Below are 15,424 nucleotides of genomic sequence, written 5' to 3'. Positions count from 1 at the left end.
AGATATATTCCAATTTTCGTAACATCACCCCCGTCTTTTTTCCCCTGGATTGCGACATCGTTCAGAACACCTGAAATCATGGCGATTCGATGCTCAGTCATTCGTTTCTATGTTGTGTTCTGTGGATTCATTTGTCTTTTCCGCGTCGTTTGTTGTTTGCCTTTGTGTTGTATCAACTGATGAACCACTAGCCTGTCAACACTGTATGAGTTCGAACTTGGCAGGTACGCTCGGCCTATTCTTAATTGACAAGGGTTGCCAATTTTCCTTCCGAATTTAGGTGGTTTTCAGCTTTCTCCACCAATAAATACTGACCGCCACAAATAAGCCAATATTGTTGAAAGTAGCCATGGCATTTTCCATTTACCACCAATCAATCAATTAATCAATCATTGATGTACAAAAGTTACGCAATAATATAGGGTTATTGCATGAATATTGGGGAATATTGTCCCGAGTAGAACTTTATATTGCACGAGCTTGCGAGTGCAATATATGTTCTACGAGGGACAATATACCCCAATATTCATGCAATAACCCTTTTATTGTATAGCAATATAATATTTGAAAGTAAAAACTTGTTTAAACTAAGATTTTGTCGTTGATGACGTCATGAATTTTGAAGATTTATTGCACTAGTGCAATATTAGAATTTATTGCACGCTAACTTTTGGTTACTTTCTGTGGGGAATATTATATTGCTATACAATAATTGTCATTATAGAATAAGGAAACGAAAAGAGACAACAATTCAACCAAACAGCAGAAAACAGTCCACGGCCACCGTGACTTATTTAGCTATCATGTACTAGCAATCAATCGTGAGTCTTTCATTGGTTCCATAGTAAAGTGGGTTGTATTTTTTTTTTTTTTTTTTTTTTTTTTTGTATAGAAAATGAAATTGAAGTTTTGTAATGCATTCTAATATCGTAAGTTGAAGTTGAAGGGTTGTTTGTAGTTATTAATTTTTAACTGAATATATACCAAAATCAAGAGGTTCGCAAAGCTTCATTATTAGCATAAAAGTTCAATATTTACATTTCACAGACAAAAAACAAACAAATATAAGTAAAAAAGGATAAACATTTAAAATACAAATAGATCTTTCCTATAATTCCTAACGGTTTCACTTTTCATGGAAGATATTTACAATACATAACGTTTGTATCACACATTTCATGGATGTAGTCGAATTATTTCATTATATATGCCTCAATTTCTTTTATTCGTATCATGTTAAGAAAATAAAGTCATTCGTATTGAATACATAAGAAAAGTCTTGAAAAAAACAATTCCATAAACAGTGTTTTGAAATATTTGCAGAATAGCTTTTTGATCTGCAATCATAACAGACAAGGAATGAAGAAGTCAAAATGTTACAAACACTTTTTTTTAATTAATGATTCGTGCTGTTTCTACTGTGTATTTCTCTACCACCTATGCTAAGGCCTAATGACCATCCTTATCTCTACTTCATACTTTGACTGCTGTACCATTTTTTTTATATTTACCTAATATTATGTCTTTTTGTGTTGTTCATACATCGTTGTCAATATAATGGAGTTATAAGCGACTGTCATACAAGTGGTTTACCTGGCTACAACACCAGCCCGAGGTTTAATCCACCATTTGTCACATAATAAAATGACTGTACGGAGTCAGGAATTTAGTTTAAACATATTTATTTATAGTGGATTCGGAAACAAGTTATTGCAACTTATATTAATCCCTTTCCACTTTCCGGGTTCGAGGGCTACCTTGAATATTACAGTCGTTATCCATTCATTTGATGTTTTTGAGCTTTTGAGCTTTTGGGTTTGCCATTTGCTTTGGAACTTTTTGTAAAGAATTTTTCAGCGGTGTTCGGTATATTTTTTTTATTGTTTTACATTTAAATTGTCAGTATTAACATACTGAAAAGAGAAGCATATTACATTAATAAAGCTTGTTCTCAATTATTTTATGGTAGACTTAGGTATAAGTTCCTTAAAAAAACACACAACCACTTTTAAATAAATACATTGAATACACTATACATTTTATTATACTGACTTGACTCCTGTCATTAAAAAAAACGAATTAATCTTACGCAATTACATAACAAAGTCAAAATGATAATACAAATTTGTTCCAAAAATATAACTGATAAAAACCACTCGATCATTCGAAAAAATTTAGTAAACATTCAATAAAATTAAAATGTGTTGTCGAAGTTTCTTTTGCACTAATATAAGTAACACCATGAAATATGCAATAAAAAAAGAAACTGTGGATTATTTCTTCTTGGGTGAGGAAAAACAGTGTTTTCGTGAAAACTTATTTTCGTGGAATTGAAAAGATCACATGGACATTTGAGTCATTGGTTTACATTTATTCAAGACATCCGCCTACATTGATATCACGTGAATTATGATGAAACCGTCAGTATAACTATTTACATCAAAATAAATAAAATAATATTTACAAGTTGACGAATCTGTCTGAAGCGACAATAAGTCTATTATTAACATTAATGTTGTCATTATGAAAACAAGAGGTATGTAATTGTTCACAAATTATATCACAATTGTATAAAACACCAGTTTATATAATATTCCGGAATTACTTGTTATCTTTATTAATAGGCCATGATTTATCTCCAAAGTTGGCAAAATTGTCCACCTCTACCACACATAAATTTCACATTTCGTCTTCTGGTCCCGCTTTATCATCAGATATCTGAGCGGAAACAGGGACAGGTGCATTGGAAACTTCAATAACTGTATGATCATTTCTTTGGCAGTATGAGGAAGTATTAATATATTGATGAGGTTGTTCACGTTTATTTGCTTGACGTGATGTGACGTTATCGCTATCTTCATTTACTCTCAATGGTTGAAGTTCGACAGCACTAGAATTCTCTTCATACCACTGTTTTTTGTTGATGTAGGGGATTTTGTCACGATCAATATCCTCATTTAACTTATTCTGATCAATCGAATGAGTTGGAGCTTGCTCCATTTTTGTATAGCGTGACGATATGTCGTTATCACTATCTTCTTTTACTCTCAATGGTTGAAGTTCGACAGCAGTAGAATTCTCTTCACACCACTGTTTTTTGTTGATGTAGGGGGTTTTGTCACAATCAATATCTTCATTAAACTTATTTCGATCAATCGGATGGGATTGAACTTGCTCCATTTTTGTATAGCGTGACGATATAACGTTATCACTAGTTTCCTCCTTACACCACTGGCTTTTGTTGATGTAAGGGCTTTTGTCACGATCGAATTCTTCATTGAACTTATTTTGATCAATCGGATGGGATTGAACTTGTTCCATTTTTGTATAGTGTGACGGTTCACCACTCATTTTTAGATAGCCATTGTATCCAAACGCTCCTTTGCTCGATTCACCTTCTGTCTTGTCTGCATCCACCATTTCTAAGTAATTAGATGTATATAAATCCAAGTAATACTGAAAATATAGATATTACTTCAAGGTATGCAAAGTCTATATACACATATGATATAATGTATGTAGAATTATAATTAAAATCTCAAACTTGAGAAAAGATGAATAAAATAAACTAAATGCCTAATAAGTTAATGGCAGTTTTGGGATATCATTATTGAAAAACAAGAAAGGATATGGGAGAAATTCTCATCAGATGAGTCCAGCAATAAATTAAAAAACTATATGCATATATGGGAATTAGCTATAAGTATAGAAAAAATTAGGAGTTTTGTTTGTTTGTTCAATCATAAGTGGAAGTGATATGATAAAATAATAATATCCTTTAAGCAGCCAGTTAAGTTCATTTTTTTTCAAAATTTGTTAAGAATCATTAAGAATCATTGTTGATGAATTATTCTCTTGCAAGTGAGTCTACATTGCCTGTCAACACTGAGGTTGTGAGTTCGAATCGCACACGTTTCAAGTGCGCACAACTCCAAACTTTATATACTAGGATTGTCTGTTTTTCTACCAAAGGTCGGTTTTTCTTCCTTGGAAGTCTTGCTTCGTCCACCAATAAAAACTGACCGCCACGAAATAGCACACTAGTGTTGAAAGTGGCGTTAAACATAAATCAATTAATTACTCAATTGATTACAATAATAATGTAGTAAATTTCGTTTATAATTAAATAGACGTATGTATTTGATAAAGAAATGTAAAAGTAGGAAAAGTTTACAGGTTTATTGGATCTGTCTCAAATATTTACTAGAATCAAAATTATCAGTTTGCTTTTAGGAGTGAAACACTTTATATGCTATTATTTTATATTTAGATTAAAACTAAATTGAGACAGAATTGTATTGCTGAATTTTAATGAAATATGAATTTACTCTTTTACGTCATTGTACTGTTGTTTACTCCAATTTGTTATAATTTGCTTGTAACAACTTGTTGTCAAAGAGTGTCGGTATTGGACCAGTCAAATATGTTGTCTGATTAGATGCAAAATATTTTAAACGCATGTCAAGTCATCATTAAATTTTGTATCTGTGCGAGATAAGTGCAGTTGAACAATGCATTCGATTACTCTGGACTATAACAGTGATATACGTCTTCACTCCTATGTTAAAAACTGAAAACTTAACACAGGAATTTTGAGGGACGTTATCACTTGTACTAGGAATAAAGTATACCTGTTTAACATTACCCTCCAAGAGATCTCCAATTAGACTTGCTAACTGTGTAAAAGATGGTCTCTCATCTGGTTCTGTTTGCCATGTTGCTTTCATGACTTTATACCTAAATAACGAGATAGATTTATTGAAGTTTACCTTAGACAAATTTAAGATATTATAGACTATTCAGAAAAGTACACCTATTTGTTCTTAATTAGTATGAAATAAAATAAGAATATTCAAACGTGGTACACAGATGGTTTAGAGTTTTTACAGTACAAGTAAATCCAATAATAAATTCATTGTATAACTTTATTTTTGAATACTTGTATCTGACTGAAAAAAAGAATACAATTTTCAGATGAAAATTATTACTAATTGTAATTCCAATAAAAAAGCCTTTCATGACAACGGAAATAATGAACAACGATATGTGTTATTTCAACCTAGAAGAAAATATACTCTTTATTCTTTTAGTTGTTCATACTCGAACTCTGTATGAAAATTCAATTATGTTGATATCGATTTAGAGAAAACATATCCGGGTTACAAACTAAAACCGAGGAAAACACATCAACAATAAGAGAAAAACAACGAAACAACAAACAACTGAAGTGCAAGATAAAAAAAAACCACAATGCAACGAACACAGACACGATCTATAAGATAACAACTGCCATTTTCCTGACTTGGTGCAGTACATTTTAAGAAAAAATTGTTGGTTGAACCTGCTTTTGTGGCTAACCAAACCTCGCACATTGATGGCAATGTTAAATATAACTCTAAAATGACAACATTACATGACAGGAATACAGTACAAATAAATGCAAACACAATCAGGACAGAGAAAAACACAAATAAACAATACAATAGCTCATTTCGACATGCTAACCACAGAATAAAAACAACCTAGGACAGCACATAAAAACAGCACAACAGAACCACGCATTGACTGTCACACGACTGAATCAATGTCAGCAAAGTTACGTCACAGGTAACTTTCTTAGAATTTGATATAGTTCAAGATCAGGTTTGTAATTATGTTATTTGATGTATTCTATAACAATAACAAGAATATTAATATAGAATTGTGTTAGTAATTATATAATTTATTGTATTATCGAGCTATGTCGGTATTTCTTCTGAATCTAACTGTAAAACAAATAAATCATGTTCGTTTAGTTGCTTATAACTAAATCTTATAATTGAACTGGGTGATTAATTATCTTTTTACTTTTACATACGAATACGAAAATTAAAAAAAAAAAATAATAGAATAACAACTACAAACGATAGAACAAAAAGTTAACATGTCAAAAATAAGGGTACAGTAGTCAAGATTGTGTTTTAGTCTTAATCCCTATTAAGACAAACAATTATGTCAACAAAGAAATGCAAAAGGGCATATAGACAAAGCTCATTAACAAAAACGAAAGACAAGAATACAATAAATTACCATAGAACAATAACGCAATGACGAGATGTATAAGTAAATAGCCACGTCAAATTAATATTACCAAAAAATATTTTAATTTTTATTGTTTTGTTGACTTGTTTTTCTTTTCGTTTTTTCATGGCATTGTCAGTTTATCTTCGACTTTTGAGTTTTGAATGTCCCCCTTGCCCTTTGATTCGTACATAAGACATCCAAAACTAGAGAGTTGATAATTGCAACCTTTCCTTATAATAAGCCAGATGTTATGAGGGAATACTGCAAAGTATTTAGATGAAGATACACTAACAATAAAGTTGAGAATTGAAATTGGGAATGTATCAAAGAGACAACAACCCGATCAAAGAACAGAAAACAGATGAAGGCCACCAAATGGGTCTTCAATACGTGCTTCTCATTGCCCTTAAACAAAACTGTGTACTAGTTTAGTGATTATGAAAGTCATACTAGACTCCGAAATATATAAATGAACTAAACCTATAAATTATTCAAGACTAACAAAGGACAATGGACTTACATTTCATCTGACGAATATTCTGGTTTCTCCATAACATAACCATCCTTCAGCAGGTTTATAAATTTTTCGTTGATTTCTATTCCTGGGTAAGGTGTACCACCTATCAAAAATCAGTTTTAAATAGTTATGTACTACAAATGTTGCAGTTATCTGGTTTCAAAACTTAAACATGATGCATAATATTGAATCATGGGTCTGCTTCATGCAAGAAATAGGTAGCAGGTCACAACCATAAGAAAACAAATATATTCATCAATTTAATGAAAAAGCATTATCATACATGAATATAAACAAAATAGTAATATAATTATAAGTTACCCTTTTGTGATAAGCATTTGATCAAAACTTACCTAATGAAAATATTTCCCATAAGAACACACCATAGGACCATCTAAAAGATAAATTCATATTAAGTTATATTTTGAATAATTCATGTTTTAAAATGTCCAATGCAAAAATCTTATAAAAATACCCCTACCCAACAAGTGCCGGAAAAAATAAATTTCTTAGGTCCCTCGATTGAAATTATCTAGTCACGCAATATTTTCAGTTATCCTGTGGGTCATTATTAGTGTTTTGATGTGTAAACGGTTACTTACAAATAACTTTTAGTGTTGTAGATTTGATGTGTTAAAGGTTACTTGTACATTACTTTAGCGATGTAGATTTGATGCGTCAACGGTGACTTACACATGAAATTTAGTGCTGTAAATGTTGATGTGTAAACGGTTACTTACAAATAACTTTTAGTGATGTAGATTTGATGTGTTAAAGGTTACTTACAAATAACTTTTAGTGATGTATATTTAATGTGCTAAAGGTTACTTTCACGTCACTGTTAGTGGTGTAGATTTGATGTTTTACGGTTAATAAAATTGAGAATAGAAAAGGTGAATGTGTCAAAGCGACAATAACCCGACCATAGAGCAGACAACAGCCGATTGACACATTAAGTTTAGTGATGTGTTAAAGGTTACTTACACGTCACTTTTAGTGGTGTATATTTGATGTGTTAAAGACTCAATTGCCATCCATTTTACTGGAACTGGTCCCTGAAATGAAATATTCAATCCCATTTTCTGACACCACTCGCAACAGAGAGCAACACAATTTTAAAAGAATATTTCTAAATGAGCTATATAACTGAATTTGTATATGTTAATCAATAGAAACTGTTAAATACGGTTATTCAACGTTAAACATCACCAATTGTACAGCCTTTTTAAATTGTGCCACAAGCTCTTATTAGACAGGAGTGGATCTTTTCAAGTGACTGTTGACAGTATTCTAACAGCAATAAATAAGGAAAAAACATATTTTCAATTTTTTAAGAAACAATAAAAAAAATCTAAACATCAGTAACTCTTCACAAATTTAAAGACTTGCAGACTACTTCACTTTCACTCACATATCATACGCTAAAAGAGCGAACATCATTTTCTTCTTCGAAAAACATTGTATCATCTATGTTTGCTTAATTGAAACAAAATATGTAATGTTGTGTGCATGCATTTCACTAACTTTTGAACTTAACCTATATCCAGGAACTAGAACAAAAATTGTCAAAAAAAATAATTTTAAAATCCAATTCTTATTAAAAAAAATGAGAATTGAAAATTGAAAAGTATGCACAATTTACAAAACTTACATCTCCCTTTTTACGATATTCAGGATTCTTATAGCAGTCTTTAGCAAGACCAAAATCGCAGATTTTCACAACATTATCTTGTGCTAACAAAACATTCCTAGCTGCCAAATCTCTGTGAATGTACTGGAATAAGAGTTAAAACTAATATAATCGGCCTAATGTAAATCAAGTTTCATGTCCTGAATTTTTCAGTGCTTAATATGATATATTCTAATGTTGTCAGGTATATTTAAACAAAATTGTGTTAACCAAGTTTCAAAGTTAGTCCTAACAGAAAATAATTGTTTCATTTTTTTTATTTCAAGATTATAACTAAATCGCTGATTATAATTAAGTATGTTTTCCTTATAAATGCTGTCACCTTTTTAAAAGTCAAGTATTCCATTCCTCTTGCAACTTGGAAAGCCCAGCAAATAAGATTGTTCGTGGTTAAAAGAGGACCATTTGCATCCTCTAGAGGTCCGTTATTTAGATTATCTGGTAATTTATTGTCTTTGAGATCCTTAAACGTTTCCTTCTTTTGAATCAGATAGTTACGAAGATTTCCAAAATGGCAGTATTCAGTAATCACCATTAGTTCACCTTGAAAGTGCAAAACAACACATTAGTAAGAAGGGCAAGAGTTATCCGGATAGCAAGACTAATACTGTGTGTGTTACATTTTAATATTGTGTTATATTTGATGTGTTCCCACAATTTGAGTTTGTAACCCCGATTTTTTTTTTCTCAATCGATTTTTCAATTTCTAACAACGATATACTTCTGTTGCCTTTATTTAATACTCTACGTTCATGTACATTCATATTATTGTTTCAGTAATAACGTTTGTGGTTTGAATACTGTACATGAAGAGATTTGAATATGATACTAACTACAATATCTTCCATATCCGTATTGATATGACTGATATTCCGCTGATAATCTGTTACTAATAGCAATATTTATGTCAAAGGTCAAAGGTCAAAATTACATCAAATTCCAATAACGCATTCACAAACCAAGTTTTGTACAAAAAATTCTACGGCAACATAGAAATGTACCTGCTACAAAGCAAACAAGGTTTAAGTACTAGTGTCAGAGTAGTCAAATGTCCATTGGTAAATATCATACAATGGAATGGCTTTGGAATATGCTACATCGACTTCCCATTATGCACCAAGACACAAAACTTGGTCATTTAAGTTCTTAAGCACAACAGTTCTGCCTTTGACATGAATCCGGATTTGTTTTTTCATCAATCGATTTATGAATTTCGAACATCGGTATAATACTGTTGCCTTTATTTATCTAATAAAATTGAGAATGGAAACGGGGAATGTGTCAAAGAGACAACAACCCGCCCAAATAAAAAACAACAGCAGAGGGTCACCAACAGGTCTTCAATGTAGCGAGAAATTCCCGCACCCGGAGGCGACCTTCAGCTGGCCCCTAAACAAATATATACTAGTCCAGTGATAATGAACGCCATACTAATTTCCAAATTGTACACAAGAAACTAAAATTAAAATAATACAAGACTAACAAAGGCCAGAGGCTCCTGACTTGAGACAGGCGCAAAAATGCGGCGGGGTTAAACATGTTTGTGAGATCTCAACCCTCCCCCTATACCTCTAACCAATGTAGTAAAGTAAACGCATAACAATACGCACATTAAAATTCAGTTCAAGAGAAATCCGAGTCTGATGTCAGAAGATGTAACCAAAGAAAATAAACAAAATGACAATAATACATAAATAACAACAGACTACTAGCAGTTAACTGACATGCCAGCTCCAGACTTCAACTAAACTGACTGAAAGATTATGATATCATCATATGAACATCAGGCACAATCCTTCCCGTTAGGGGTTTAGTATCATACCATCATAACATATATGAGAAGAACATAACCCGTGTCATGCCAACAACTGTTTTTAGAATAAATGTGTTTAGTTCCGATGCAAAGACCTTATCAATGACTCAATATTAACGCCAAAATATGCAATCTTTAATGACTTGACAACAGTATCGTAATTATATCCCTTCTTAATAAGTCTATTCAAAGGTTTTGTAAGTTTCTGAGGTGAATACTGACACCTTTGTGCTTTATAAAGAATATTACCATAAAAAAATTGGATGTGAAATACCTGAACGTATTAAAAGTCTGCATGTTGAGCTATATTTACGAATAATGTCTTTATACCGATGATAAAATTTAGTAAATGTTTTGACTAGTTTGTGATATCGAAAACCCTGGTGTAATAATTTTTCAGTAATACATAAATTTCTCTCGTTAAAATCTAAAACATTGTTACATACACGAGCGAATCGTACAAGTTGAGATATATAAACACCGTAAGATGGTGACAAGGGAACGTCACCATCTAAAAACGGATAATTAACGATAGGAAATGAAAAATCATCCCTTTTATCATAAATTTTAGTATTCAGCTTTCCATTAGTGATATAGATATCAAGATCGAGAAAAGGGCAGTGGTCATTGTTAGTATTAGCTTTATTTAAAGTAAGTTCAACAGGATAAATTTCATTAATATACATACTGAAGTCATTATTGAGAGCCAAAATATCATCCAAATATCTAAAAGTATTATTAAATTTGTTTATCAGATGTTGTTTCGATGGGTCTTTGCTTATTTTTGTCATAAATTGTAACTCATAACAATACAAAAACAGGTCCGCAATAAGTGGTGCACAGTTAGTCCCCATTGGAATTCCGATAATCTGACGATATACGGAATCCCCAAAGCGAACAAAAAAGTTATCTAGTAAAAATTCAAGGGCATATATAGTATCAAAGCATGTCCAATTAACATAGTTTTTTTGTTTATTGCTACTAAAAAATGACCTAAAAGAGTTTGAACATATATATTCACATTCTGATTTTTTGAATGCCCATTTAATTAGGTGTGTGAATTTTTTCTTAATGAGAATGTGAGGCAATGTGGTATACAGGGTAGAAAAATCAAAACTTTGAACAGATTCAAAATCACCAATATAAGCATGCAATTTATCAAGTACTTCCAACGAGTTCTTGACACTCCAAAAGTAATTTATTCCACTATTTTCGAAGGCCTTATTTGAACAATTTATTAACAATGTATTACTATCAAAGAGGTAACAGTTATGGTCACAGTGACCTGATTTTTGGTATTGCCTTCCAACGAAACGACCATAATACAAGTTTGGTTAATCTTTATTCAGACAAGGTTTTACTATCGAAGTTAACATAACAAAGGTCAAACAGAATTGAGAATGGAAACGGGAAATGTGTCAAAATGACATAACCTGTGTAAAAAGAGCAGAAATCAGCCTAATGTCACCAAAGTCAACTTCAAATGGTATAATACAAACCAAGTTCTACGGTACAGAAGTTATGCTATCAACACAAATCGGGACGGTCAAACATATAGACAGACACACAGACAGACAGACGAGTGGACAAGGTAATTGCTAAATACCAGCAAAAAAAATGTTTGTAGAATGCACGATTATATCTACAGCTTAATCTGTGAACTCGTGAAGGATGAATTGTGATTGATCAAATTTTAATAAAACATATTAACTAAACAAGAAAGGCATTCATAGATGTCGATAAACGTAATTTTTTTTTAAAAGCAAGTTGATGTTTAGTTGATATCTTATAAAAATTGTTGTACGTTAATTTCATGATTGGATGTATATAAAGACAATATATGTCTGGTATAAAGTATCTTATCTTATCTTATATTATATTACTTCTTTAAAGAAGAATAACATAATTTTTTGAATCCTTTTGTAAATATTAGTTGAAATTAGATTATCGTCCTAAAAGTTTCAGTCTGTATAGATTAGTACATACTATAAAATTCACTTACCATATTTGATTTCTTTTGTCACGGCACCCAATAAATTAACAATGTTAAGATGCTGACCGAGATGTATCATTATCTTCAGCTCTGACATCAAAGCCATCATCTGTTCGTTATCTGTGCAGTCTGGCAAAATTAATAGAATAAAACAAATAAATTAAAACAAAATTTAGATGCAGAATTTCCTTAAAAACTGTAATTTCCCTTTCATAAATAGCAATTAGTCATACTTTTACAGGATATGCTTCTCTTCTGGATTGCAATGCTGTTTATCATTAACTATATTTTAGTTCCTGTGAATTTTGAGAGGATAAGCGGTAATTCTATAACTCTTCCAAACTAACTCGGTCTAATAAATCAGCCATGGGGGAAGCGAAATTTGAAATTAAAAGCGAAATTTGAAATTGAATTAAAGTCAATCGAAATCTATTGATTTTGTTTATAATTTCAAGCAGAATATCTCAAATCATTTCGGAAAAATAATTTGAGCCAAATGTCGATCTTGAAAAGTTTGCGTCTCGGATAAAGAGCAAAAGTTTGCTTCCACAATTTAGCAGATTTAACATATTTGTGCTAATATTTAGAGTAAAACTATTGCTGCTCTTTCACAATAAGCAATTATTCTATAATTTTTCAAAAACTTATACTTGTATACTTTGTTTTGCATAGAAAGTTAAAATAGATAGTAGTCGATTGAAGCATATTGATTTTGTTTTAAAAAATCAAGCAGGATATTTCACAGATTATTTCGGAAAACGAATTTGACCCAAATATCGATCTTTTAAATTCATAATTTTATGAATAAAACACGTGTTTCAGCCGTGTATCATAATATCTGAATGGCTCTGTCGTAGAGTTGTCACTTGTTGAGACGTACATGTCAAATTAATATCATATATTTTGTTGCAACTGTAGATTGTACTGACGAGGAATTGTTACATAAAGCTACCGAAACCTGAATATTTTATTCAGTCTAGGTGTTTCAGTGGTCAAGAGTACTGAACATAGTGTAATCGATTTTATCTTGATATCCTTATAGGCTAGCATGACGAATTACAAACAAATGTTCGCTTCTGCAGATTCAACAGTGTTGTGCTGGTATATTTATACTAAGCTAAATACATACATAGTTTCAGTTAAGAAATGTACACATGAAAAATGTAATTTTACTGGGGAGATAATCATTGGGTATGGCAAATCTCAATAACCACCCTGCTAAGTGAAAGTTTACATAGTTTAATGCCTACCTTTAGCCATTTTTACGGCAACTGTTGAACCTATTTCATTTTCTAGTATACCAATAGCTTCTGCTTTAATGACACGACCAAAATTTCCCTGACCTAACACCATACCTAAAATTATTATAAAATATATAAGCTTTTCTTTAAAATGTATTACTTCTCTTAATAACAAATAAATTGTATTAATGGTATGGTTTATTTCCTTATTTTTTTTAATAGCGTTTACTCTTATAACTTTTACGTTTTTGATGGGTTTCATGTTGGTCATCCTTTAGTTTTCTACAGTGTTTTGTCGACTTATCGGTCTTTTCGCTGTCTTTCGGGTTGTTGTTTTATGATGGTTCAGGTTTTTTTCTACTCCCGAAAGTCCATTTGGCTTCGCCCGTCTCTTTTCTTGCAATTTCTCGTCGTTGGGTATTTTGTAAGTGGTTATATATGTGTTTGGTTTGGAATATCAAGCCATATGATGTGGGAATCAATGCTCTTCACATCTATCAAAACCTTTATCAAACTTATTGGATATACCATGTGGTATTCCATAGGGATACTCTTTACAACAATATACTTTCAACATACTATTACTTTATATACTTCTATTCAACACCAATATAATAATTAAACCCTTTGTTACACATTTTACAAATATCATGTTTCGTCGGACGTCATGTATACATTTTTTAAACATATGATCAGGATATATATTGAAAGCATCAATTTAATTCTAACAAGTGTTTGAATAAACGTTAAATCAGCAGACAGAAATAACTTGTATTAGTTTGATTTTCAAAATCATAAGTATACTATCAATGAGTATCAGAATACATCTAATAAATCAAGGCAACAGTAGTTTATCGTTGTTCCAAATTCATAAATCGATTGAGAAAAAGACAAATCCGGGTTACAAACTAAAAATAAGGTAAACGCATCATATTAAAGAGGAGAACTACGACACAACAGAAACACAACATTAAAATGTAACACACACAAAAACGAACTATAATAAAATATTGGCCATTTTCCTGAATTGGTACAGGACATTCTAAAAAGAAAATGGTGGGTTGCACCCGCTTTAATGGCAATGTTCAATATAAAATTAAAATGACAACATTACATGACAGGACTACAGTACAAATAAATGGAAGAACATGTAGGACAGAGAAACACACGAATAGAAGCTAACAAAAGGTACAAGGTTTAAAATTTAACAGGCCAGTCACGCGCCCACCCACATAAGACCCATCAGCGACGCCCAAGTTTAAAAAGTCCGTAAGCCAAAACAAGCACAAAGCCGAACAGCACTGATGACCAAAATATCAATGATTCACACTCTCCATGTTATACTTTTATGCCTTAAACAGGTATACATTTTCAAAAAATGTCCGTATACTTTTAAAAAATATTAAATCACTTATAATGAGCATAGTTAAATTGATATTTGTAAAAACTTCAGATTCATTTGACTTTACAAATTGGTTTATATTAGATTTTGTCTGCTTACCCTGTATGAGCCTCTTTTTTGGGAACTCCCATTTTGCATTATAGGGTAAGCAGGATGTTTGTTCATTAATAGGTATATCTGGAATATAGTCTCCACTTGGATGCATCAATGTCCTCTCCAATTCTTTATGCTGAAAAAAGCAATTGAATGAAACAGAATTATCATACTAATGAAATAATAGAATGTATCTCTTTTTATATTCTGGTATCTATGATGAGTTAATCTATGATATTGATTGATATTTTTCAACAGTTCTTTTGAATGTTTTGTACACATCACACATCGTTGTCATCATATTGAAATTCTATGTGATTTTAATACAAAGAGAGGTTTAGCTAGCTATGTAACCAGGATGAATTAATCATTTTGTACATAAGAAAATGCCTGTACCAAATCAGGAATATGGCATTTATTATCCATTCATTTGATGTGTTTCCCCTTTTGATTTTGCCATTGATAAGGGACTTTCCGTTTTAAGTTTTCTTGAAATTCGGTACATACAGGCAACAGTAGTATATCGCTGTTCGAAATACATAAATCGAGTGAGAAAAAAATAAATCCGGGTTACAAACTAAAACTGAGGGAAACGCATCAAATATAAGATGA

General features: G+C 31.5%; 1 protein-coding gene across 1 annotated transcript in view; it reads right to left on the bottom strand.

Annotated features, from left to right (window-relative positions):
• Nucleotides 1–2,028: 2,028 nt before the first annotated feature.
• The window catches only part of LOC139484666 (vascular endothelial growth factor receptor 1-like), a 62,712-nt gene continuing 49,316 nt past the window's right edge, over nt 2,029–15,424 (bottom strand). The window contains exons 21-30 of the mRNA XM_071268516.1: nt 14,819–14,948; nt 13,327–13,431; nt 12,086–12,205; nt 8,593–8,813; nt 8,232–8,354; nt 7,565–7,635; nt 6,934–6,974; nt 6,584–6,683; nt 4,632–4,737; nt 2,029–3,456 (exon numbers count right to left, since the gene is read on the bottom strand). Coding sequence (XP_071124617.1) covers nt 2,680–3,456; nt 4,632–4,737; nt 6,584–6,683; nt 6,934–6,974; nt 7,565–7,635; nt 8,232–8,354; nt 8,593–8,813; nt 12,086–12,205; nt 13,327–13,431; nt 14,819–14,948 — 1,794 coding nt within the window. The 3' untranslated portion in view covers nt 2,029–2,679. The remainder of the gene's footprint in view (nt 3,457–4,631; nt 4,738–6,583; nt 6,684–6,933; nt 6,975–7,564; nt 7,636–8,231; nt 8,355–8,592; nt 8,814–12,085; nt 12,206–13,326; nt 13,432–14,818; nt 14,949–15,424) is intronic.

Source organism: Mytilus edulis, chromosome 8 (assembly GCF_963676685.1).
Source record: "Mytilus edulis chromosome 8, xbMytEdul2.2, whole genome shotgun sequence".
Lineage (NCBI taxonomy): Eukaryota > Metazoa > Mollusca > Bivalvia > Mytilida > Mytilidae > Mytilus > Mytilus edulis.
This window is presented reverse-complemented; position numbering and strand designations above follow the sequence as displayed.